This window comes from Mesoplodon densirostris, chromosome 12 (assembly GCF_025265405.1).
Source record: "Mesoplodon densirostris isolate mMesDen1 chromosome 12, mMesDen1 primary haplotype, whole genome shotgun sequence".
Lineage (NCBI taxonomy): Eukaryota > Metazoa > Chordata > Mammalia > Artiodactyla > Ziphiidae > Mesoplodon > Mesoplodon densirostris.
The window spans coordinates 79802753-79829555 of record NC_082672.1 but is presented as its reverse complement, the minus strand read 5'-3'; the positions used below and the strand labels follow the sequence as shown (position 1 = coordinate 79829555).

The window sequence follows — 26803 nt, the reverse complement described above, 5'->3', positions numbered from 1 at the left end:
CCACACACACATACCACACCACACACACCATACACACCACACACCACACACACACACACACACCACACACACACACCATACACACCACACACACCATACACACCACACACCACACACACACCACACACACCACACACACACCACACACACCACACACACCATACACACCACACACCACACACACACCACACACACCACACACACACCACACACACACCACACACACACACACAACACACACCACACACACACCACACACACACCACACACACACACACAACACACACCACACACACACCACACACACACCACACACACACACACCACACACACCACACACACACCACACACACACCACACCACACACACACACACCACACACACACCACACACACACCACACACACACACCACACACACACACACACACACGGCGGCTCAGCCTGGGTCGGCCTCCTCCCTACTCCGCTCTCCACAGCTCTGTTCCAGGCGCCATCACAGCCCTGACCCGTCGGTCGTCCGACGCTGTCGGCTCAACAAGCAGCAGACGGGCTTTAAATCACAAGATACTCTACAAAGGGAAGGCGCGGGGAGCTCGTGTATCTGGGGGCTCGCTCGCCCTTCCCGGGTCGCACTCACGCTAAAGATGACCCCCAGGGCACGTGAGAGTTCGCCTGACGTCAGCTTGCACAGCATGAAAAATTCATCTGCTCCTCCTCTGACTGGCAGCAGCAAGAAAAGGGACCTCTGAGCGGAGGGAAATCAAAGGTAATTGTGGATCGGCATTACACCAGGTTCCACGCTGAATTCTCAGAACCACCTTCCTTCCACAATCCCACTCTTCCCTGAGCAACAGTCCTCTGTCTTCTCATTTCCAGACTGCACGTGGACGCATCCCCACTTGCACTACTAGACACAAATGGAGCTGTGTTCTCTCCTATTTACCAGAGTCCCATGAACTTGGCTGGTGCCCAGTAAATATTAACTGAATTCATCCTTTACCTGAATGTCAGAGGCATTAGCTGGTCATAATCTATTTTCACAAATGATAAAAAATGTCAAAGAGCAGCATGAGATTTTCTGTGTTACTAATGTAGCGTAAGGCAGAGAGGAACATGGTAAGTAAGCGGATGTCATTTTTTCATTATTATTCTTGAATGACCGTGAACACTCAGCCTTGAGCACATCCTGGCTACAATGAAAGCTGCCAAGTCTAATTCTTCACCTGTAACTAGTGAGGCGTCGTCCTGAGAAGGAGCGAATCTGAAATGGAAACAGCACTGATCAGAAAGAAGCCTGGGGCTTCCCTGGTGGCACAGTGGTTGGGAGTCCGCCTGCCGATGCAGGGGACACGGGTTCGTGCCCCGGTCTGGGAAGATCCCACATGCCGTGGAGTGGCTAGGCCCGTGAGCCATGGCCGCTGAACCTGCGCGTCTGGAGCCTGTGCTCCGCAACGGGAGAGGCCACAGCAGTGAGAGGCCCGCGTACCGCAAAAAAAAAAAAAAAAAAAAAAAAAAAAAGAAGCCTGCTTCCATGAGATGCAGTGATGCTCTCCTTAATGGCAAAACTCCTTCTTCTTAAAGCTTTGTACATTTTCATGTCACTCAAAGAGCCCTTCTCATTTTCTACTCAAGAAACCATTTAAAGCCTTTTTCCTTAATAAAAATGTTACTTGGAATTCCTTTGTATTAAAACACACACTTGCCTTATGAAATGAAATAAACTCCCACGTGTGTTACCTTGTAAACTCAAGTCACAGACGTTCATTTTTGAAGCATATTAAAATTTCCAAGCTTTGGGCTTCCCTGGTGGCACAGTGGTTGAGAGTCCGCCTACCAATGCAGGGGACACAGGTTCGTGCCCTGGTCTGGGAAGATCCCACATGCCGCGGAGCAACTGGGCCCATGAGCCACAACTACTGAGCCTGCGCGTCTGGAGCCTGTGCTCCACAACAAGAGAGGTCGCGATAGTGAGAGGCCCGCGTACTGCGATGAAGAGTGGCCCCCACTTGCCACAACTAGAGAAAGCCCTCGCGCAGAAACGAAGACCCAACACAGCCATTAATAAATTAATTAATTTAAAAAAATTTCCAAGCTTCAAACTGTTTTCAAAAGCTTAAAAAAAGATGGCTGAGGGCTTCCCTGGTGGCACAGTGGTTGAGAGTCTGCCTGCTGATGCAGGGGACACGGGTTCGTGCCCCGGTCCGGGAATATCCCACATGCCGCGGAGCGGCTGGGCCCGTGAGCCATGGCCGCTGGGCCTGCGCGTCCGGAGCCTGTGCTCCGCAACGGGAGAGGCCACAACGGTGAGAGGCCCGCGTACAGCAAAAAAGAAAAAAAAAAAAAAAAAAAAAAAAGATGGCTGAGAGTCAAGTGGAATTATTTATTTTTAATTTTTAGTTAACTTTTCTTACTGCTAAGTAGGTGGCCTTTAGGCTAACCTACTGAAATGACTGAGCGGCCTTAACAGTTGCTGTGAACCTCCTGCTCTGTTTACTCCTTCCTTCCCAAGCCCCTCCTGCCACAGGTCCCTGCAAGCTGGGGGACTTCGGGGCAGGGGGTGCCCTGTGGACAGGTACGACAGCCGCCACCTCTCAGGGGACACACACACTGACCGAGATCGTCTGAAACTGCTGAGAAGCGGTTTCAGAAGTAAACATCATAGAACTGATTGCTCTTTAAAAATTATATAAATATACAGCTTTCATATGTATATAAGATCTATATCTCAAACACTTCTGTACCACTTTACAGCCTCAAGAGACAAGAACTGTGCAAGTATGAAGCCAGACCGTATAGGACAGGTCAGCTCTCTCTGCAGCCACCGCTCTCCCCGGCACCTGCCACAGGAGCCCCAGGCGCCCCCCCCCAACAAGTCCCCACAGAGACACGTGCTCCCCCCTCTGTGCACAGTACCGTGCTGCCTATGTCACACTATCCACTCGTTTACGCTCTGGCCAACAACCACGGAGAGGCTCTTGCATTCCCTTCCCGGTGAAGACGCCAGAGCCCAGGGTACCGCCTCTAACTCCAGGGCTCCCCCGTGCCAGAATGCTGCCAGCTGTCCCCTGGACAAATGGGCCTAATGTCTGTCTTACGTGACACACTGTCAGCTGGCAGTCTCCGAATGTCATTTCCTATCAGAGCACATCACAGTGTAACAGTTAAGAACACGGGTCAGGCCCTGTAATCTACCAACGGTGTGACTTTGGGCAACTTACTTAACCTCTCTGTGTCTCAGTTTCTTCATTTGTAAAATGAAAACAACAGCAGTTCACCCATTTCAGGGCTGTTGCAAAGATCCAACGAATAAATGTCTGTAAACACTGAAAAGAGTGGCTGGCACACGGTAGGCACGATCTCAGTGTTTCTTAAAGTAACAAGCTGACAACTTAATTACTACTGGAGTCGAACATCTTGCTGCGGCTCATCTACGAGCCGAGACTGGACTGTGAAGTCAGGGAGACCTGGGTTTGAACCCAGCTCTGTCGTCCGGAAGCCGAGCCTTGGAAGCCAACTTCTGTCAGCTTCGGCGTGCTTCTCTGTTTAAAAAAAAAAGGGGGGTGGGGGAAGGAAAAGGGGCAAAGGTGTGTGTGTGTGTATGTGTGTGTGTGTGTGTGTACAGCATGCTCCCCGCTGAAGGGCCACCGCAGGCTGACACGCACCTGGGCCAGGGGCTGCGCACAGGCTTCCTGGCAGCAGAGCCGTCTCCACTGCAGAGGCCTCGCCCGCCCTGGAGAGAGGCCACGGAATGCAATTCTGGCCCGACGGGTCCCTGAGAACTCTGCTGGGTGATCTGCTGGGGGAAGTTTTCCCTCCTGAGAAAAGCAACTGCTGCAGGGAAACCACCAAAGTTTGGACGTGGTCCTGAGGCCGGGGGGCTGGGGCCTGAGCTTAGTGCCAGAGCTCCGAGGGGGACGGGACAGGGGGCAGGAAAGAGGAGCCCAGCTCCTAACCTCACCGCCCCCGACACCGCCCCCCAAAACTGCTCGCCCGCTACAATCGTCAGACGCCGCCCATCTCAGCCACGCTCAGGCGCTCAGCCACCTGCAGTCACAAGGCGCCTCATCCACAGCCGTGTTCGCTCCTTCAAAACCTGAGCGTCGCCTGCCTGCTTCCTGTCGCCGGCATGGTCCCTGGAGGCCCGCGAAGATGCCCTCTTGCTCTCGGCCCAGGTCTGGCAGGGCCGTGCCCTCGTTCCCGGGTTGCGGTGCTGGTTCTCCCAATTGTCCGCCTGTCGCCCTCGGCTGCCTCCCAGCCCGGACTCAGGGCCAGGCGGGGAGCTGCTGGCAGCCGGGTCTCCCCCAGCAATGCAGGCCCCCACCTGCCTGCTCTCCCTCCACAGGTGTGATCACACAAAACTACCACCAATTCCCGAGACCTCCTTTTTGAAAGGGTAATAACAGCCTATAATCGTTCGCGGACCATACTCTTGGCAGCAGAAAAAATAAACATTTTTATCGGGTTTAAGCTGTAGCTGAAAAGCGTAACAGACTACAGAATTACCTCGGGCACTCACGCTAGACAGAGAGGCCCTCTTCCTCCCTCCCTGGAAAACAGGGGTGGCACACAACGACCCCGACCCCCGGATCCGCCGAGTGTACAGCTCCGGGCCGCAGGCGAGGCCCAGGGCTGGGCCACGGCTGGCATTCTTTCAGTCCGCCCAGTCACAAGCTTGCTTCACTTTACAGCGTATGGCCTTTGAAAAACAGAAATCTCCCTGCAGGAATTTTCTGCTTTAAAGGTAACGAGAGTGTTTTCTGTGGGTGTTTTATCCTTTAGTTTGTTTTCTGTCCAGAAAATCTTATAAAAACAAAAAAATTTAGAGGAGAAAAAGTAATACATTCACCTCTCATTATATAAAACTGGAATATATATGACTAGATCATTAAGCTGGTTATTTACTAAAAACCATGTTTAACTAGCATTGTCAACCCACCTGAACTTGGCTACTGCGATAAGCTCATGCTTTTATTTCCTGAAACACAGGCATGAAGCGGAGACTTTAAAACTTGCCCAAAGCTGTACTGTATGTTCCTTTGAGCTTTTCAATTAAGAAAAAACTGAGGAAGCCTCTATCTAAATACATCTCTATAGTTCAGTATGATTTTCATCACTGAGCTCACACTCGGTTCTCTGTGAGCTCTTCCGAGGTCTCCGAGTGTCTCACACACACACACACACACACACACACACCCGCCGCCCCGTGCCCAATGGGCCTGTGGTCAAAGCCTCCTGGGCAGGGAGCAGGCGGCAGGGTGCGCACACGGAACGGGGGCTGAGGATGGACACCCGCGGAGGGCTCCCCACCTCTGGGGAGACTGAGCTGAAGCCTGCAGTTTACGATGCTGCTCAAGCCTTCCACTCAGAGCCGGGGCTCACCCCTGAACACTCTAATCTCAGATGGGATCTTCTAGAAAAAGAAAGAAAAAAAAAGCCTGGGGGATTATCCTAACCAACTGCTAAGCAGTCTTGTCAGTTTTCATAATCACCAAAGGACAGACAGGAGCACACAGTGTCGGGCGTGGCAAGCACCCCCCCACAGGCCCTGGAAGCCAGTTTCAATTCTCTTCTCACACAGCGGGGACACATTCTAGGCAAGCGGGTCTGTGTCTGGAGCATCCGGGGCTTGTTCATTCTGGGCCTCAGTCGAGAGGGGCCCTAAGATCTTGGTTACTTCCAAGATCAGAGGGCAGGTAATAACCAAGCAGCTGACCCCACTTCTGATATCAGACAGTAAAGGACTGAATCAATAGTATTTCTACAAGCTTCCAACGTGAGTTACCACCCAAAGACGAAGTCGCCCTTGCAGGTACGATGAGGAGCACACCCTCAAGTCCAGCAGAGCTCAGCCTCGGTCGCCGCCCACACACTCGTGTACGCCGCGTGCCATCACAGGGCACGGCTGAGTAGGGCCTGCAGAGCTAAAAACCTCTGGCCCTTTCCAGAAAAAAATTTGCTGACCCTTGCTGCTAAAAAGTATACAGACAGCATTTTACGTTTGACCTTGGGATGGGGAGTCGATCTGGAAAGTGAGCCGGAGAAAACAGGTTAAAAAAAGACTTGCCAAAGGGCCGTTAAAAGGGAAGTTCGAATTTCTAACAAATGGTCTGGACTCTCTCGCTCCAGGAGTCACCGAACGTGATCCTGAGCGCACAGTAACCCTGGGATCCTGGCCCGGCACGGCTGTGTAACCGAACTAACCCTGTGGGGATTTTCTCTGTATTTTCTGCAAATGTTTTCGGTTTACGCCTGTTCTGGTCTCATTCACATGGGGATATGCCATCTTTTCTGCAAGACCATAAATCAGACTGCAAGGCACCTGCCCCTCCTCCCCACTGTGTCTCACTTTACAGGGGAAAACCAGAGGCCACGCTCAGCTTGGGCAGCAGAGAAAACAGTCTGCGGCCCGAGGGCGACAGCAGCAATCCATCTGGTTTGGGAGTGCTGCTCTCTGAAGGTCTGGAAGGGCCTTTCAGGTTACTGCGAAGCAGCAGGAGGGAGGCGCTGTGATGTGCTCTGGGCAGGGCTCCCGGCCTCCCGCTGCTAACACTCCCTCAGCGAGACCCCCAATCCCTCTTTCTGACCCCGGCGCCCACCCTGCCACCTCTGGAGCTGTTGCAGCGCATGATCCAGAACCGCCCATCGCCCACCAAGCCCTCTCTACGCCCTTAACCTCTCCCTCAAACACAGCCGCTCCTTCCTGCCCTAAGCGGACCTCGGTTCTCCCCTAAGGACACGGGCTCCTGACGCTCTCCCCATCTAAAAAGAGAGCAGCCTTCCCGGTCACAGGCCCGTGAGAGAAGCGGAACCGCTGCCAGCGCGGCTGACTCTCCCAGACACTGACACCAGAAGAGGGGTGCTGCCGTGCCCAAACCCGAGAACCCAGGAACTCTGAGACTGGGCGGTGGAAGGCAGGGACACGCGGACAGGAGCTCGACAAACGGAGATACCGTGTGACGGTGAACGGCTGGAAGGCAGAGACGCCCGCGCTGACCCACGCGCTGAGAGCGAGAGGAACAAGCGTTCGCCGGGGTCAGGGGTCGAGCTCCAGGCTCGCGACTACGCAGCAGCACCGCGCCAAGGGCTGGGCACCCGAGGCCAGTCCCGCCACCTGTCCCCCGGGCCCCAGCCCGTGCGGCTCCTGGGGACCGCCTAGCAGGCCCGCCTGTCCCGCAGGGTCACTCACCAAGGGAAACACCCTACAACTTCCACTGGGCAGCAAACCCCACTGGCTGTCTCTCAAACCAGGCCCAGAGCCGGCTACTTCTCGCAGCTCCCGTGGCCACCACCCCCTCCCACCTGTCTCACCGGCCTCGCCTTGCTACACATTCGCAACAGGGTAGCCGTAAGGGCTCCTGAAAAACCCAAGTCGATGAGGTACTTCTTTGCTTGAATCCCCCAATGCACTTCCAGGACACTCAGAGTAGCAGCCTTAGTCAGGTCCAAGGGTCACTCACCAGCAGCCACGCCAGGGCCCTCCTCCTGGCCCCGCCCACTCCCGGCGGGGCTGCCCAGGGCCACTGCACCCGCCCTGGCCTCACCACGCACAGCCAGGGAGCCCCAGCCTCCTCAGGTCTTCCCACCGACGGTATCTCAGGGGGCCCCCAACACCCACCCCCCGAACCCTGCTTAAAATCACACCACTGCTTTCGTTCTCTTTTAGCTACAGTACTTAGCAAACATGACCCATGACGTATCTTACTTAACTATCTCTTCACTGTTTCCCCAGACAGGGGTCAGGTACTTTCGTCTGTCTTCCCTCACAGCTCTCTCCCCAGTGCCCACGACGGCGCCCGAACACACGGCAGACACTTCAGGAGGAGGTGCGGGGTCAGTGAGCGAGTCTGTAGGGTAAGGGCCAGGCCTGGCTCAGCTCTTACGTTTCTAAGTTACGGACCGATAACCAGGCACTCACGGCCGGGAAGGAAATGCTGCCGCCAAGACAAAGGCGCGTGGAGTCCTAGTAGGATCTTTCCGTACTGTGGCAGAAAGTCTTTTTTCTCATTTACAGCAAAGGAAATAAAATACAGGAATTATGAGAACTAGTATTCAACACAATTATATTTAGAGCCCCTGGACTGAGCCCTATTTTTAGATTTCTGATATACCACTTATTTTCACCACCATAGAAGATGTTTATCTATAGGGAGTGTACCTGCATGATACACCAGTTTCCTAAGTAAGACAAAAACATTCAGTTGTAATTCTTAAGACAGAAAACCATTTTCTCAATAGAACGAAGATCAGTTTTTAGAAAAGCAGTGTATGAAGGTCCACTCTACCTTCCAACTGTCTTTCACTGTTTTCTTCTGTTATTAATCTTTCCCTAAACTAAAAAAAATTTCTAAATTAATTACTGCTGAAGGCTCAGATATTACTAAAAATAACCATTTATCAAGCTATTTTAAAAGGAAGAGGAGAAAAACGTACAAAGAGCTGACAGTATTTGTAGATAAGGACAGTACAAGTCCTCCTTGAACGGAAGTCTGTTTACTCACCAGGCAGACAACATCTATCCGTCCGCCGTGAGAATAAATATGACATTAAAATGAGCACAGGCATTCTTATTGTCATCAGACACATACAATGAATCTAGCCACTAGATCTAGGTATAAAGCATGTTGCTTCAGCTAACCAAAATTAAAGTGTCCTTTAAAATAGCACGTTATAATAAGGCTACACCATAATTATCTTGCTAAGGGACCCCCCTCCAACAAAACTAAATAAAGAGAAGGTGGTGGGGGGGAGAAAAAACAATCTACTCTTCATTTCAAATGCTGAGATGTCACAGTCCACCAAGGCTTTGAAGAGTACTTTGTTATCCTCTCTCCCCAAGGAACTCATTACTTGTATTTCCATGAACGCACTGCTGACAGACACCAACTCCCTTATTAAAGAGTTCCCTTTTGGTGGGAACTCAAAAAACTAATCATACTATTTTCAAATTCAATTAACAGGTATCTTTTGGCACACTGACGATAAAGCTATTATATTCGTTTCAAGTGAACGTTTCAATTGTTTTGTAACTCTAATTAATGATGACTTGTATTTTTTTTTTTATTACTTACCGAGTCCTAAAAGATCAACAGTGGGCTCTGCAGCTTTTTTAGGGCTGGTACTTTTTTTAGGCTCCAATTGCTGATCTTCTTTCTTCTGCAGCTTTAAAGTAAATAATCAGATTTATTAATTTTTTCAAATAAAATGAACAAGACTTTTAAGCCTCAATTAGGCATAGTTTTGATAAAGTTAGTGTAATGTAGCCTATGAAGAAGCATAGTGTGATAAAGCCTAGAGCATTTATTATCATAAACTTAAACACAATCATTGAACTTGAACTGATAAACCGGACACGAGGACCCCACAACAGTGAATGTAGACATTTAATCGTAATGTAATTGTTCCTAAGCATTTAAACCCTTCACGTGAACATTCCACACGACGTAGTATTTTACTTGTTCGCTCCTGCTGCCGGGCAGGCCCCGGGGTCCTCGCGAGCAGAGCAGAGGCCACCGGCACTAATGGAACCTGATCCGATGTGCAGGCAGACCCCGTTTTACTGCTCTTCCCTTTACTGTGCTTCACAGATATCACGCTGCTTACAAATTGAAACTCTGTGGCGACCTGCGTGGAGCATTCTTCCAACAGCATTAGCTCACTTTGTGTTTCTGTGTCACATTTTGGCAATCCTCACAATATTTCAAACGTTTCATATTTGCTCCGGTGATCTGTGATCAGTGATCCTTGATGTCACTCTGTAGTTGTTATGGGGGAGCCACGAACCACACCCATATAAGACAGCAAACTTAATCAATAAATGCTGTGTGTGTTCTGACTGCTCTACCCACCCGTGGTTCTCCACCTCCCTCCCTCTCCTTGGATCTCCCTAGTCCCTGAGACACAATACAGAAATTAGGCCAATGAGTAACCCTGCAGGGGTCTCTAAGTGTTCAAGAAAAGGAACAGTCGCATGTCTCTCACTTTAAATCAAAAGCTAGAAATGATTAAGCTTAGCGAGGAAGGCACGTTAAAAGCCCAGCTTGGCCAAAAGTAGGCTTTCTGCACCAAACAGCCAAGTTGTGAATGCAGAACAAAAGTTCTTGAAGGAAGTTAAAAGCGAATAGGCTTAGTGCTGATATGGAGAAAGTTTCAATGGTCTGGAGAGAAGATCAAACCAGCCACAACATTCCCTTAAGCCAAAGCCTAATCCAGAGCAAGGCCCTAACTCCCTTCAATTCTCTGAAGGCTGAGAGAGGTGAGGAGGCTGCAGAAGGAAAGTCTGAAGCCAGCAGAGGCTGGTCCATGAGGTTGAAGGAAACGAGCCGGCTCCATAACAACAAAGTGCAAGGGGAAGCAGCACGTGCTGATGGAGAAGCTGCAGCAAGTGATCCAGAAGATCTGGCTAAGATAATTCATGAAGGTGACTGCACTGAACAACAGATTTTCATGCAGACAAAACAGCCTTCTACTGGAAGAAGATGCCATCTAGGACTTTCATAGCTAGAGAGGAGAAGTCACTGCCAGGCTGTGAAGCTTCAAAGGGCAGGCTGACTCGCCTGTTAGGAGCTAATGCAGCTGGCGACTTTAGTGGAAGCCAGTGCTCATCTACCGTTCCAAAAATCCTAGGGCCCTTAAGAATTATCCTCAATCTATGCTGCCTGTGCTTATACATGGAACAGAAAGCCTGCATGACGGCACATCTGTTTACAACATGGTTTACTGAATGTTTTCAGCCATGTACTGCTCAGAAAACAAGGTTCCTTTCACAATGTGACCGCTCGTTGACAATGCACCTGGTCACCCAGGCGCTCTGATGGAGATGGACAACGAGATTCACGTCGTTTTCATGCCTGGTAATATAAATATAACATCTACTCTGCAGCCCACGGGTCAAGGAGTCACTCTGACTTTCAAGTTTTATTCTTTAAGAAATACACTTTGTAAGGAGACAGCTGCCTCAGACAGTGATTCCCCTGATGGATCTGAGCAAAGTCATTTGAAAACCTGGAAAGGATTCATCATTCTAGATGCCATTAAGAACATTCGTGATTCGTGGGAAGCGGTCCAAACATCAACATTAACAGGAGTTTGGAAGAAGTTGATTCCAACCCTCATGGATGACTTGGAGGGGGGTTCAAGACTTCATGGAGGAAGGAACTGCAGATGTGTTGAAAACACCATGAGAACTAAAATTAGAAGTGGAGCCTGAAGATGTATGGTGCTGGCCAAAAGGTTCGCTCAGTTTTTTCCGTAAGATGTCTCTAGTAGCACTTAGTTGTCTTTAACTTCATTCGAAACAATTTTGTTAGACTGTATGTGACAGCTGTCATATCAGCGTGCATTTAAAACAAAGACATCAAAGATGTCAAATTCTAAATTATGCTTTATTATTTCAAGAGAGGTAAAAATGCAACTGAAACACAAAATAAGATTTGTGCAGTGTATGGAGAAGGTGCTGTGACTGATCCAACGTGTCAGAAGTGGTTTGCAAAGTTTCGTGCTAGAGATTTCTCACTGGACGATGCTCCATGGTCGGGTAGACCAGTTGAAATTAACAGCCATCAAATTGAGACATTAATTGAGAACAATTAATACGGGAGATAGCTGACATACTCAAAATATCCAAATCAAGCGCTGAAAATCATCTGCACCAGCTTCGTTATGTTCATCACTTTGATGTTTGGGTTCCATGTAAGTTAAGTGAAAAAAACCTTTGTGACTGTATTTCCGCATGCCATTCCCTACTGAAACGTAATGAAAATGTTCCAATTTTAAAACGAACTGTGATGGGCGATGAAAGGTGGACACTGCACGACAATGTGGAACGGAAGAGATCGTGGGGCAAGGGAAATGAACCACCACCAACCACACCAAAGGCCAGTCTTCATCCAAAGAAGGTGATGTTGTGTATATGGGGGGACTGGAAGGGAGTCCTCTATTATGAGCTCCTTCCGGAAAACCAAACGATTAATTCCAACAAGTACTGCTCCCAATTAGACCAACTGAAAGCAGCACTCGACGAAAAGCAGCCAGATTTAGTCAACAGAAAATGCACAATCTTCTATCAGGATAACACAAGACCGCATATTTCTTTGATGACCAGGCAAAAACGGTTACAGCTTGGCTGGGAAGTTCTGCTTCATCTGCCGTATTCAGCAGACATTGCACCTGCGGATTTCCAGTTATTTCGGTCTTTAACAAAATTCTCTTAATGGAAAAAATTTCAATTCCCTGGAAGACTGTAAAAGGCATCTGGAACAGTCCTTTGCTCAAAAAGATAAAAAGTTTTGGGAAGATGGAATTATGAAGTTGCCTGAAAAATGGCAGAAGGTAGTGGAACAAAAGGGTGAATATATTGTTCACTAAAGTTCTTGGTGAAAATGAAAAATGTGCCCTTTATTTTTACTTAAAAACCGAAGGCACTTTTTGGCCAACCCAATAACTAAATTGCTGCAGTCTCAGGATAAAACTCTCACGGATGCGGAGTTGCTTCTTACGGAGAAGCAAAGAAAAGTGTTTCTTGGGATGGAATCTCCTCCTGGTGAGGATGCTGTGAAGACCGCTGGATGACAACAAAGGATTTAGAATATGACATAAACTTAGTTGATAAAGCAGCACAAGGGTCTGAGAGGAACAACCCCAATTTTGAAAAAATTCTACCATGGGTAAAACGCTATCGAACAGCATCATATGCAACAGAGAAACCATTCCTGAAAGGAAGCATCAATCCACACGGCAAACATCATCACTGCCTCACTTTAAGAAACTGCCGCAGCCAGCACACGGAGGCAGGACCCTCCACCTGCAAAAAGACTACGGCCTGCTGAAGGCCCAGATGATGGGTAGCTTTCTTTTGGCAATAAAGTATTTTTAAATTAAGGGATGGCTGAGTAATATTCCATTGAATATGTAGCCCACCTCTCTTATGCCAAGAAAATAAGACATTCATTCATTCGCTCATTTATTTCTCAAACCACTCCCGCAAGATCATTTCTTCAACTACCTAAAGAACTCATAGCTCAGCTGTTACACGAGTTCATTTTTTGTTAGCTGTACAAATGCATAAATTTCTAAGAACATGTATCTCCCCTTACTTGTTTCTGGTCACTTACTGTCTCCCCCTCAGAATCAGCTTTTTAACTACATAGCCTACCAATCATTATAGATATCAATTCTTTAGTAACCTTCTCAAATACACAATTATCAGCCTGTAACTATATAATTCTCAGAAGTTTAACATAATTCATTTTGCATTCTCTTTTTCAACCTCCAACAGAGGTAAGACTTCCCTTGCTTTGTAGCAAAATAATTTCAAAGAAAGCACAGTTTGTAGTAACAAAGTAAGCAATCTTTTCAACTGAATACTTAAAACTGCTAGACCTTCCTTCCTTCTTTTTTTTTTTTTTTTTTTTTAAACTGGACAACCTATGTTACTGTAAACACTTAAATCTGCAAGAGAAATGGGGGATTAAATGGCCAGGAGCGAGTGCACAAACTTCAAACCCTCCCGGGGCAGGCCTTTCCTGGTCACACTCCTTGCAGTACTCTATATATTATATATGCAAGCGTCATATGTTTAGTTGGCACTTAAAAATCTAATCCCTGACTTAACTTAAAATCAGAAAGCCTTAAAGCTGAAAATAAACTTAGATAATATGGCCAAACTCATTCATTCTGCATTATTAACTGAGGTCAGATATTATATGCCAAATAGGGATAGAGTAACTAAAATTTATTTTCTGTCCCTCAATTCAGATTGATTTCTTTGGTATAATATTTTAGTCAATCTTCTTCCATGCAAAGAAGCACAAAACAAACCTGTGACAGATTCCTTCCTACTCACTTTCTGCAGTCTAAGAATCCAGAACCTCTTCAGGCTAAAATGATTTCTTTTTAAAAAATTCAAATTCTGGTTATGAGTTATCTTCCCACTCAATTAGAGAACTACCTTTGAAAATATTACTGAGTATGAACTTATCCGCCCCCCAACGTTTGGAAAGGGGAGAAAACGCCAAATCAAGCAACACAGAGGCCCTCTCATAAGCTTGGCTCCCACCCTCAGCACCGCTGCAAACAATCTGGAAAGTATCTTTCCTTCCAGACGTCACACACCTCCATGCATCCCAAGAGTTTCTCTTCTTCCTTGGATTTCGACTGCATCATAGTTTTAAACTGGTGCATGTCAACCATTTCCACAGGAAACTGTATAACAGAGAGCACGTGTGTAGGTGCGCAGGGTAAAGAGAAACATGGAGGCGAGAATAAGGAAACGTCCGACACAGAGTTCATCAAACCACGGATGCAGCCCACCAGTGGGTTCTTGAAGCCGCTTTTATGTATAACAACTAGATTTTTTTTTTGGTATTAAAAAATGAAATTGAACATAAAACAGAGCGCACTGCACAAAGTAAAGGTAAGCACTCATGAACTGTTTTGCACATTTGTGCACATACGTGAGCGCATGAAGGCTGGACCATGATGTAAAACAAATTTCTTACCAGAGTCATGGGCTGAGAAACACTGCTCTAGAGACGGTCTGCTCCTTTGCTGCTACAGTGGGTCAGCTCACTTGAGTGAGCAATGTCTATGCCCTAAACCTTACCGACCACTCCAAATAGAGCTGCTCTACATGGACTTCAATAATTCAGACACGAGTGACCCTTATAGCTGGCATCTCAGAGGCTGTCCCACAAATCAAAATGGCAAAGTAGTTGATCACTTTAAAAACTGTTTTGTATCCCTTCAACCTCAAATCCTGCTGAGGCAGCATTGTGAACACATGGGTGTGTGGCGGAGATCATTTTAGAGATCGCTCTGTAACTGCACAGTAATCCAAGTACTGCCTTATATGCATTAGTGAGAACTACAAAGACTGAATTCAGATGATACTCTTCTTTGCCCATCAATGTAAACATAAGAAAGTAACCTCATTGCTTTTATTTTAAAACATATTAAAAAAGTGAAGCAGGGCTTCCCTGGTGGCGCAGTGGTTGAGAGTCCGCCTGCCGATGCAGGGGACATGGGTTCGTGCCCCGATCCCGGAAGATCCCACATGCCGCGGAGCGGCTGGGCCCGCGAGCCATGGCCGCGGAGCCTGTGTGTCCGGAGCCTGTGCTCCGCAACGGGAGAGGCCACAGCAGTGAGAGGCCCGCGTACAGCAAAAAAAAAAAAAAAAAAAAAGTGAAGGACATGTACCACGGCACTAAACTACACAGGTAAGACATCTTCCTGAAATTCTAGTCAGAATAATGCTTAGAATACCTTTTAGAGTTAAATATCCATAAAAAGATTTTAATTTTCTATTCAATTTCTTTGAGTGACTTTCCAATAACTAAAATTTAATTCTCAGCCATATTTATAATTATTTTCATAGATCTTTGTGTAAAATGACAGGAATAGCCTTCCTAGCCTTAGGTGAGTAATAATATCTAAAAAACACAGAGCCAGGAAATTCAAAAAATCTGTGTATATATATATTACCATTATGGAGGTTCAAAAAAACTCTAAAATAAAATCCTCTAAATCCGCCTGTGACAGTCTTTAAACAGCCTGGATTTATCAAGAAAAGAGATGCGCCCTGAGTTCATCCTGGAAACCCTGTCTAATGGCCTCTCTGAAGTCTACTTAGTTTCTACAGCTAAGCATAGTTGTCACTCCCTATCTTTACGTATGTAAGAATATATACATATGGAACCAGGTTAACGTCAGAGAAGAACTACAAGTAGATTCCCACAATGTATTCCAGTTAAACACTTTGCATAATCAACAAACAGGTGTGTAACAGGTTATGCCTTCCTGAGCAAGCTCTTCTGAAATGAACACACCTGATTTCTACCAGACTTGCTTGTAACACAAGCAGTCCTATTTATCACATATTTTCAGGATATAAAAACAGTAAACCTCAAACAAAAATATTAATACACAAACTATTAATTTGACCTTTTGCTCTATAGTGTACCAATTCCATTGTACTTTGCAAAGAATAAAGATAAAATTGAGATATTTGAAATACAGCTATCATATAAAGCCAAATTTTAGAAGAATTAAGAATGAAAATGCTATTGTCTTGTTAGATTTTGGGACAGACATAGAACACGGTGTCAGAACAGTAAGTCAAGACCTTGAGAGGCACATTTTCCCTCATGTAACTGTCACCCTTTTGATATTCAAGCAGTATGTACAGAATCATTCCACTTCAAATTCTCCTGCTACTGAAAACATCACATATGGAATTTGCCTTTTAATAGGTGAAGAATGCAGCTGGCTGTCAATGGGTAATATTAGGCAATTTATAATTTATTAAACAAACTTTCCTAACAAGCAAGAACCCAGGTCTGCTTAGATAAAGCAATTTTATAAAATGTAATTTCCTTAGATTCATACCGAGCAAATGTCTCATTCAAATTATTAAAACCTGTATTAGCAGAAAATTCACTGGCCAATCCTTTCGTAACTCATAAAACTACATCACAGAATGTAACTGAATCAAAAACCACTTAGTTTCCAACTCCTACATTTACCAGCATTTCCTAAGCCTTTAAACAACAGAAATAATAGCTGAACCTCTAGAATGTGATTCACTATTCTTCAGTTGACCAATTAACGTAAATAATAGTGTTAATATGTAAGAATAGGGAAGCTATACAACCTTCTAAGGTCTAGACGTAATTATTAGATTTTTTCTTTAGAAACTGACTACATCACAAATTATGCCTCAACTAGTTTGTCTACAATCAGTTTCCTTTAACATTCATAGACTCATACAACTAGATGAGACAAAACATATTGTTTAATTCTCTCATTTTAAAGTTAAGGATATTAAAGTGATACAAAGGCAGGGAGGTCTGCAGGGAAGACAGGAAGGAATCTAAAAGGTAGGAGCTGGTAAAGGCACCCTGGGAAGAAAACCGAGTGTGGAAAAGACGGCGGACCCACCTGCCTAACCTGGAGGTCTAGTGTCAGGAATAAAAGGTAAAGCTGAAAAAGTAAGCTGAGCCATGTTACACAAGGACCCAAACGGCCCACCAGGGCTAGGAATTGGATGAATTTTCAAGGCAGGTCGCAAAAACAAAGCTACTCCTCGCGGGGCAGTGCGCAGGAACGGCCCTGAGCAAGGAGATGACCACTGCCACTGCGGGGCAGGGTGTGCGGCCACGACACGAGCAGAGACACGCCCAGGAAAATGAACATGAACCCGCCGCCCCATCACAGCCTGAAACCTGAAACATTCTCTGATAGCTACTCAACAACACACAGTTCCCAGAATACCACCTCGTCCGGGTGCCTTCTGAAATCCTAACGGTGGGACTTCCCCTTTGCTACAGCTTCTAGTAAGACTTTATGAATGACGAGTTACTCAGAGGTGTTGGCTTGTACATCATCATATATTCTACTCTAAAGCAGAAACAGAAGTCAGACTGTGTCATCCATGTTGTTCACCCACTGAAGCCGTTCAATGGCATAATATCAATAATTAATACAAATCACTGTCTTACGTTCCTACTATATTTTTAAAAATTCCTTTACTGTAGATTTAAGAGGTTTGGGGAAAGAGCTGAGCTAAATACAGGTGTTCAAGTTGCTATCTTTTTTTTTGGCAGCACCACATAGCACGCGGGATCTTAGCTCCCCGACCAGGGGTCGAACCCGCGGCCCCTGCAGTGGAAGCGTGGAGTCGTAACCACTGGACGGCCAGGGAAGTCCCACATTCCTACTACATTTTGATAGTTATAACTACCATATGTTTGTATGCGTGTGCTTTCACAACCAAATTATATACAACCTGAGAATTAATCTTGCACGCAACTCTTGGTTATTCCCCAAATCTTCCTGTTTTACTTATTTAGAATCTTGTTAAAGTTTCCCTTTTTCTTCTTAACCATTCTTTATAATATACATATGGATCTTTTTCCCATTAAACCTCTCATTACACTGGTTTTGAATTTAATATTCTTTCTTAAGTCGTATTTTTAGAGTTCGATTTCGAACTGTAATCTACATTTGATTTCCCCAGCCACATGGACATCTTTCAGTAAATGGCTCTCATGGTCTAGGGACACTACAACCCCAAACAGTATGTCCCTGGGCTGGAGAAGCAGCAAAGATTTATGTAAATTTGAGAACACAAAGGAGCCTCAGACGACATTTACTCAACTCATTACATGGCGCGTGAAGCACCACTGGGACATGTCACGTACAGGGCTACTCTGGGTAAGAAAATCCCCCGGCGTTATGGGATCACTGGACGTGATGACGCAGCACATTGTACATTCAGACAATCTGAAGACGAGAAAGTTTCCTCCTCAGGCAGCCTGTAACACCTACCCGCTTATCCCTAGTCTCCGGACACCACCACGCAGCAGAGAAATGAGGAGTGAACAGATGGGGCACCAACTCCCAGCAGCCACGGCAGACCACGCGCTCACACCAGGCCCTCCGCCATCTAAAAGTCCCTGACGTTTTCTTCTGTGCTATCATATGAAGGGTGGTTGAGGTGCCGGTGCCTTTACTTCAGAGTCTTACTGTTTCCCAATTTGTCAGTATTCTCTATCTAAGACTTCCTGAGGCACTAAATTCTATCGTGCGACGGCTTAACTAACCTTTGTTGCTGGTCATCTGAAAATGCGAACAATATGACAATGATACGCTGAGTGAATAGAAACGCTGAAGATAGCGAAGCCCAGGACTGTGCCCTGCGGAATGCAGCGAGCGCCCTCGACACCGACTTCACTTCCGCTCCCTGCACTTCTCCGGGCACAGCCGTCCCTCCGGCGTTCAGCCCACCCACAGCCTGCTCACCAGGCCCAGCTGCCTACCTCTGGACCAGAGGAGATCTGAGAACCCCGAGCACTAAGCTTAGTCTGACAGGAGCTGTTCTTAGGGAACCCATGCAGGCACTAGTGAGTGTTGCTAACACTGTGAAAAAAGGACTGAGTCATTAAGAAGAAAATTCCATTTGAGTTCTGCACAGAATTCACGCCAAGCTCAATGATACAAGCATTCCTGATCCACTTACATTTTCCTTCTGAAGATCTGGACATCTGCCTCTCTGTAAACTCCTGGGTCCTGACTTAGGGCTTAGCTCGGACAGCTTCTCAAAGAGTGGCCTACACGCTTTACACATCGGGCCTGCAAAGTTTCTCACCGCTCAGCACAAACATCGAGCGCCTACATGGGCAAGCTCCTTAAAAAGAATACTGTGCAGAATTTCTGTGAGGGTTAAAATAATATACAGAGTCCTTCTCACAGCGGCTGGCACACAACCAGTGCTTCCAAACCGGCAGCTGCTGGTGGTTGTGAGGGTGCCTTTCGTAAATACGCACCAGAAGCGCAAGCACTAGGGACACAAGGATGAGTTAAGACGTGGTTGCTAAGCTTAAGTCAAGAGGCGTATATTCTGGTCAAGCAAACGGACACAAACGTAATTCCAATTCCGCGTGGAGCGGCGCAGGAACGGAGTGAAAGCTCAGAGACGCAGCAGGCCAGGGCTCCGCACGCGTCTGAGAGGTGTCCTCTGAGACGCGTGGCCCTAGGGTGGGAGGGCGGCCCGACGCCCCCGTCTGCTCGGACAGCCCCACTCAGTGCTTGTGATTCCGACTTCCGGTTTCACTCTTAGGAGGACCCAGTTGCGAATACCCACCCCAATTTCTTACCCTTGTCTACACAGTAGTCTGGAGGTTTGCAGAGAAGGAAAAGGAAGGTAAGCTGTTCACCACTTACTTGTTAGCAAAAGTATGAAAGAAAGAAAACAATTAAATGAGGCACCGCTGAGAGAGGGCCACCGCCCTCCCGTCACACACGCACATTCCCGGAACCTGGTGCTAAAGCGTTCGGCCGGCCTGCTTCTGGGTCGGGCTCTCCCTCACTGCGACCTGCTGAAGTCAGCCCTCAACACCAGGGTTTGGAAAGAAAGAAAGGGAGGGAGGGAGGAAAGGAAAAACAGCCCAATTTTAAACCCAGTCTGTATGGGAACCTTCAACAGGTCACTTCACACCTCTGCTTAGGGTCACTTCACAGGCATAGGCTGCACAGCCCCCAGAGCCCACAGAGGTTTCATACTCTGCAATTACATCTGGAAATTCTTCACTTTACCTTTGAACTTGACCTTGTAAATGCAAAGGGCCAAGGGAAGGTAAAGTGACGGTCCGGAGAGGCTGCGTGTGTCCCCTCGGCTGGTGCCTCATGCCCGCTTCGTCCGGTGGACCAGGGCCCACGATGCTCCGTGAGCACAGACCCCCGTGCGGGACGAGGGCACAAGGTACACCGCGAGGTGGGGCTGACACCCTAGCGGGCCGCGCCTTCTCTTCCCGACGCACAAGGTGGCAGGGGCGTGATCGTAAGGCCCAGGAAAGACCCAGAACGCCTTCCTCGCCTCGTACTCAGCAGACCACTTACAGGGAAGACATGACAGAGGAGGAGAGAGAGAGAACCACCCACGGCTCCTCTCCCTCTCGGTCTCCCTCACGCATCAGGTAACCAAGGGGCAGAGTGTGGAGCAGCGACACGGCAACGCGGCAGCCGCTACGGAGCGCTGCTCCTGGCAGGCTGGGACCCGGGACCTGGGACCCTTTAGTGCCTGCACCTGGACACGCGTCTCCTCCAGCAACAGAAAGGAAGAAATTACACGGGACTAAAAATAACTGTGTGCATGTGCAGCTGGGGCAGTTACGACCAGGAAGATACAAAGAGGCCACAAAGCAACCGCCATTTCCGAGGAGCTGGGAGCAAAAGCAGGTCCTGCGTGTGAGCCCTGCACACAGCGCCACCAGGGGTGGGAGGGCCGCCCGACCCCCGGCTCCTGCCCGACCCACGGACCCGCCCCTACCCTCGCCCCATTTAAGCGACCCGCTCGCCACCCCTCGGGGCGCGAGCCAGGGCACCTGTTTACTGGTTCTGCTCCCTGGGGTCCCAGTAAAGCCTCGCCTGAATCGCTCGTCTGGCTTCTTATCAATTTCTATTGATTAAAGAATCCAAGGACCCGCAATCCCTGGCCTAGGGAACCAGTGCCCACCGTTCCCACCTAAGAGTAAAATTCATGGGCATGTACACGCTAAGAAACACAAATTGTATAATTTAGATGATTCCACATCTATGTGCTCTTGTGTTTGCAATGAAGACTTTCACTGTAGGATATAAAAATGAGTAATACAATTCAGGTTAATTATGTAAATTTTTAATTTTTCTACCATTAAGAGCAAATCAACTTTGAGAGACTGCAGGAGAACAAAAAGAGCTTTACAGGGTCTCCCTGGCGGTCAAGTGGTTAAGACTTCACCTTCCAATGCAGGGAGTGCGGGTTCGATCCCTGGTCGGGGAGCTAAGATCCTACATGCCTCACGGCCAAAAAACCAAAACATAAAACAGAAGCAATATTGCAGAAAATTCAATAAAGACTTTAAAAATGGTCCACATCAAAAAAAAAAGAGCTTTATATTTTAGTACCTTTAATGGTACTTTTTTCTTGTTTTTGAACAAGAAAATTTTCATTCTGCCTCTAATTTTCATTTTGCAGTGGCCCTGCAAATTATGTAGCTGGCCTTGTCCCTGGGCCTCAATTTTTGGTTAGTAAAAAAGGAATAGTTGTCATATTGACCTTATGACTACTAAAACAATAACTAAGATAAATATACCCAGGCTAGTTTTTGGTCTAGCATGTGAGCAGCTGGAAAGTCATCACTCCATCCTAGCAACAAGTAAAAAACTGGAAACTCAACAACTCTTCTTAGATCCATCAGAGAAGTAAGGTCACGGGCAAACCACAGCCACTCCCCAAGCCTCTCCCCAAACTGGAGAAGACAGGAGAATACAGAGAATTATAACTCATTAGAGCAGAAACCAACACCAGGGTAGTGCTGGGGCCCAGGACAGGCCACCGGAAAATATGCCTCAGTGACATATTGATTATTCTAAATCAAAGCTGCTTGAGGAAAAAGAAAAGATATTAACTGGGAAAGAAAGATAGTTTCTTAAAAGATATTAAGAAAAAGCCCGAAACACTCTGACCCTCCTCTGTCCGCCTGAAGCGGGAAATACATCTCCCACATGGAGGCATCCTCCCTACACCAGGAGGGAAGAAAGGACTCTTATCACCATTTAGGCAATTCAAGGCTAAGAAAGCTGCATAAACAAACTCTGTTACTTGGGGAAGGGAAATCACCGACTTCAGCACACCGCCCCCGCCCACCCAGACCATCCTGTCCCACCTGTGGTGGGGAAGGGCAGAGGCACCTGTAGAGCTCACAGCCCAGGGACACAGTCTCAGCAAAAGACAAGACCTAAGCACAGGACTCCCGAACACTGCCCCGCCCTCACACCCCACTGCCACGTTACTACAGGCTTATTTACTAGAGTTCCTTTGCCAGCACATTATGTTCAGCCTCAACAGAAAATTACAAGGTGTACAAAAAGGCAAAAAACACACTGTGAAGAGACAAAATGAGCATCAGAACCAGATTCAGATATAGCAGGGATGTGGGAATTATCAGACTGAATTGAAAAGAACTATGTTTAACATGCTAAGGGCTCTAATGGAAAAAGTAGACGGCATGCAAGAACAGACAGGTAACGTAAGTAGACAAATGGAAATTTCAAGAAAGAATAAAAAAATGGTACAGATCTAAAACATGCAACAGAAATGAAGCATGCCTGTGATGGGCTCATCAGCAGACTGAACATGGCTGAAGAACGGAAGAACATTAGAGGATGAGTAAGTGAGGGTAATAAGTATTACAACAGTGCTTTGTAAACTGTAAAATAAAAAAATATGAACATTTGAGATTTTAATGTTACTATTATAACCTGACTCTTCCTACTCTCTTTCTTCACTAATATGTCAGAAGCTGGTGGCTTTACGTTTCATCGCGCCGTCAGGTACTAGGAGAGAACACAGTGTTACCAAACACACTTGAGTGGCACCACGTAAGCGTCAGCCTGCTTTATCAGATACCTTACACTGTTTCAAGATTTCCTTCATAGCCAGGGTGGGAACTCTCTAGACATTACAGCAATTTATGACTAAATCACATGAAACCTAGAGGTTTTCATCCTTTCACCGTCTGCCTTAAGATGATGCATTAAGTCTACAGCGGAAACAGAAATTGAGCGTCAGAAATCACTCACTCAATTCTCAAACACAGAGGGTGTCTGTCTATTTAAAGTTCTTGGTTTTGATAAAGTAAAATATCTGTTAATAAGGTGAAAACATTGTTAGCAAAGAACAGAACTGATATTTTATAGTTACTTTATTTCAGAATGTTATTTTATATATTATTAGGAGATAACATTATTTGATACTTAGTATGTCTAAATCATGTTACAAGTATTCTAGTAATTTGGTAAGAAATCCATCCAAACATATAATTTAATGTTAGCACAACCAACACAACCACAATTAACAACTGCCATTTATGCAGTTCACATGCAGTAAGCCCATGTTCTAATTTTTTTACTTTTATTAGTTAACGGCAGAATCTAAGAATCACCTTGACGGGTAAGGGTTTGGAGACTGTGCTCGTTCAGACAAAGCACAGTGAGCTGAAATGCTGTCTTGCCACTACAGTTACTAATACCACTCTCGCCTCTCTACTACAGACACCACTACGATTGCCTCTCCCCTTCTGCTCCAACCCCCCGCCCATTACCGTCCAACCCAAGCCGGCCTATTTTCCTTTCCTCCTGAAGAATGGATATCCTCTCTCCTTGGCCCTTGGCCGTGGCTGCTTCAGGATAATACGATGCTGTCTTTCAACACTTCACTTCCAGCTTTACATCTTCTTCTTAAACCAGGGAAAAGGTAGGTAACCACAAGCTCCTGTCTCATGGTCTGCCAGCGAAATGTGGGCCCTCAGCTTAGTGAGGCCACACAGGGAAGGACGTGAGGAAAACCTTTCATGGCTACCAAACACACTGTACAAGTTATCAGGTGTTCTACCAACAACCAATGAACAGACTACTGTGTATGAAAAACTACTGCTCCAGTTCCAAAGTCAGAGACAAAAACAAAAGCTGCAAAGTACTTCCTGCAGGTCTAGGTAAGGGATAGAGAAGGCTGCCTGCATGGTTGGATGTGCACGCTCACTGCGGGTTCCAGGTGCGCTGTTCCCAGTTAAAGACCGCCGCCCCCAACACCTTACCCCTGGCAGGGCTTCTGGTCGGGAGCCGTGGGGCTTCACCCCGGCACCACTTACAGACGGTCTCATCACACTCGGCTCGCAGCTGCTTATGTCCTTACCAGCTCTAACACAAGTAAATATCTCGTCTCTACAGCACTCCTGTGTGGGTGTGGGTACCGCTGGGCCTTCCCAAGGGCTAGTGCATACATTTCCATACGGCCTACCAGCTACTGCACCAGAATCTCCAGAGCAGGAAAACACCTTCTTAAATGACAACGCCCATATATTAGATATTCTAAGATGTATCATTCAAAGACATAAATTAGCTTAGCTATCAGCACCATCTTCACTAATCCTCTTAGAATTGCAAAGATTTATTGATAATTCATTTGCTAGGAACTTCTTGCGATAACAGCTGCAGATATTACTTTTTAAAGACACCTTCTACAGTTTGGCTAAGTACTTTCCAGTATTATAAAGGTGGTTTTATCTTTTTTTCCTATTTAAAACAATATTTCCCTACGGTGGGTTATTAAAAGTATCAGCTGGAGAGAAAAGTACGCTGAACGCTAAGCTGTCTATATACCCCGCAGGCTCAGTGGTTGTGTTAGGTGTTTAACCACGGATGTCGCCTCTGTTCATTCAACACCCGCCCTGTCCAGTAAAGTGACCTGACACGGAGCCGTCTGCATTACAGGCAACGTCGACAGCCAGGAGCTAAACGCTTCTCTGGTCTGAAGCTGCAACGACCCTTCCCTCAGCTCCCTCCACCCCCCTGAACTGTGTCGGCTTCACGTGCAACCTTCCCACCAGCACGTCATAAAGAGGATCATTTCTGCCACCATCATTTTCCACAAAGAACGCTGACTCCACTGAGAGTCATTTTTTCGATAATTAAGCCAACACATACATGCCTGGCAGTGTCCAAGGCACTGACATTCTACAGTTTGCATTTGGGGGATGAGGGGAGGAGGTGCAGAGGGGAGAAACAGACAATAAAACGAACGACCGCAAAAAAAACAGCAGACGGTGTTAAGTGCCGTCGGGTAAGTTAAAAAAGGGCATCATAATCAAGAATGACTCAGGACTACTTTGAATTAGGCGTTCAGGCTAGCCCTCTGTCTAAGGTGTTGTTTAAAGTAAAATCTGAATGACAGGAAGGCAGTGCCCATGAAAAGATCAGGAAAAGCAACTAAATACACTTGACTAGACTGTAAGCTCTAAAGGGCAGGGATCTTTGTCTGATTTGTGCACTGTTGCCCCCAAGACCCCACCCCCGTGTCCATCACAGTGCAGGCACTCCTTATGCATCTGCTGAATGATGTGGGTGCATCTTTGGGATTGGGCAGGCGAGTGGCCCATCCAAAAATATTTATCAACTATGACTTCTAATTACCATTTTAAACTTAAATTTTAATCATAAACACTGAGGTCTTTCTGACTCTGAAGTCCATATTCTTTTCAGGTACCATACTGCCATTATTTAGCAGAGATGGAATGCTGAATCACCCCAGAACACTCGCATTAGACGCTGTGGGCCTCAGAGAGAAACAGCTCGCTACTCCCCGATGGGTATTAACAGTTGTTTAAGTTAATCTACGGCAGACGTTCACAGGAAGACACTAACTCCCTAGCGGTGGCCTCCTTTTTAGAAAGACCTGCTCGAGCACTGTGGGACCCTGGGTAAATCTCACTCTCTGAATCTTACGTTTCTCCTAGTGTGATGACTGCATGATGACTCTGTAGGGTTTCTGTGAGAATGAATTAGCACACATAAGATGCTGCACAACGCACAGCACTGAGTAGACGCTCAGCTAATCCCTTGACCATCCTCCCTTCTTTCTTTCTCCGCTTTTGGTTGTAACAGTAACACACTGAGGGGCCGCAGTTAAGAAGAGCAAATACTCTGAAGGCAGGACGCTCAGACTCAGATCTCAGCCTGGCTACTCAATAGCTGCGTGACCATTAATACATTACCGAACCTGCCTCCCTCAGGTTCTCAGCAGTACAGGAGGATAAGAATGGTGTCGAGCTCGCGGAGCTGCTCTGAGGACCGTGAAATAACACACCCTGAGGGCTCAGAACAGTGCCGGCAGAGCTCAGCCCTCAGGAAGCAGGGACTCTTGAGTACCTGCGATGACCCATCAAACCTAACTGCTGATCCTTCCCCCTTGGCTGCAACAATCCTAAGCACAGGCTTTAACTTAGTAAGACTGCCCTTCATCAGAGCATTTATTGAGGAAATATTTCTCTCATTTCCTATTGAAGGACACTTTGCATTTACTGTGAGGGACCGCAACGAATACATACTTACTGACCAGAGTTTTCCCTTCTTTCATTACATAGGACATGACCGCTTTGCACATAATTGGAGTTCTTCCCTTTTTACAGCCTCACTTGCAATAAAGCTTTAAGTGACTGCAGAATCATTTGAGAAATGCCATGAAGAAAAAAGAATGTTTCCAATTTACTCTAAGCCTGTAACAGAACCTGAAACATGGTTTTCTGCCCCCATCTATACACTCTGTATCATCCCAGTCACTTTAATAATGCGTAAGTATTAAAAAGCTACTACAACTTCGGCTGGTTCCTTTTGCTTCTAGGCTCGAGGGCGTTTAACAGAATAAGGTTGCTGTCATCTTGCTGTCGCTCCTGCCCCTCTGAAAGAAAGACAGCCGGTTAGGAAGCCGGGAAG

General features: G+C 46.8%; 1 protein-coding gene across 2 annotated transcripts in view; it reads right to left on the bottom strand.

Annotated features, from left to right (window-relative positions):
• The window catches only part of SMAP1 (small ArfGAP 1), a 157978-nt gene that overhangs the window by 15765 nt on the left and 115410 nt on the right, over window positions 1-26803 (bottom strand). For both annotated transcript variants that reach the window (XM_060115012.1, XM_060115013.1), the window contains one exon: window positions 9070-9160. In XM_060115012.1, the coding sequence (XP_059970995.1) occupies window positions 9070-9160 (91 nt within the window). The remainder of the gene's footprint in view (window positions 1-9069; window positions 9161-26803) is intronic.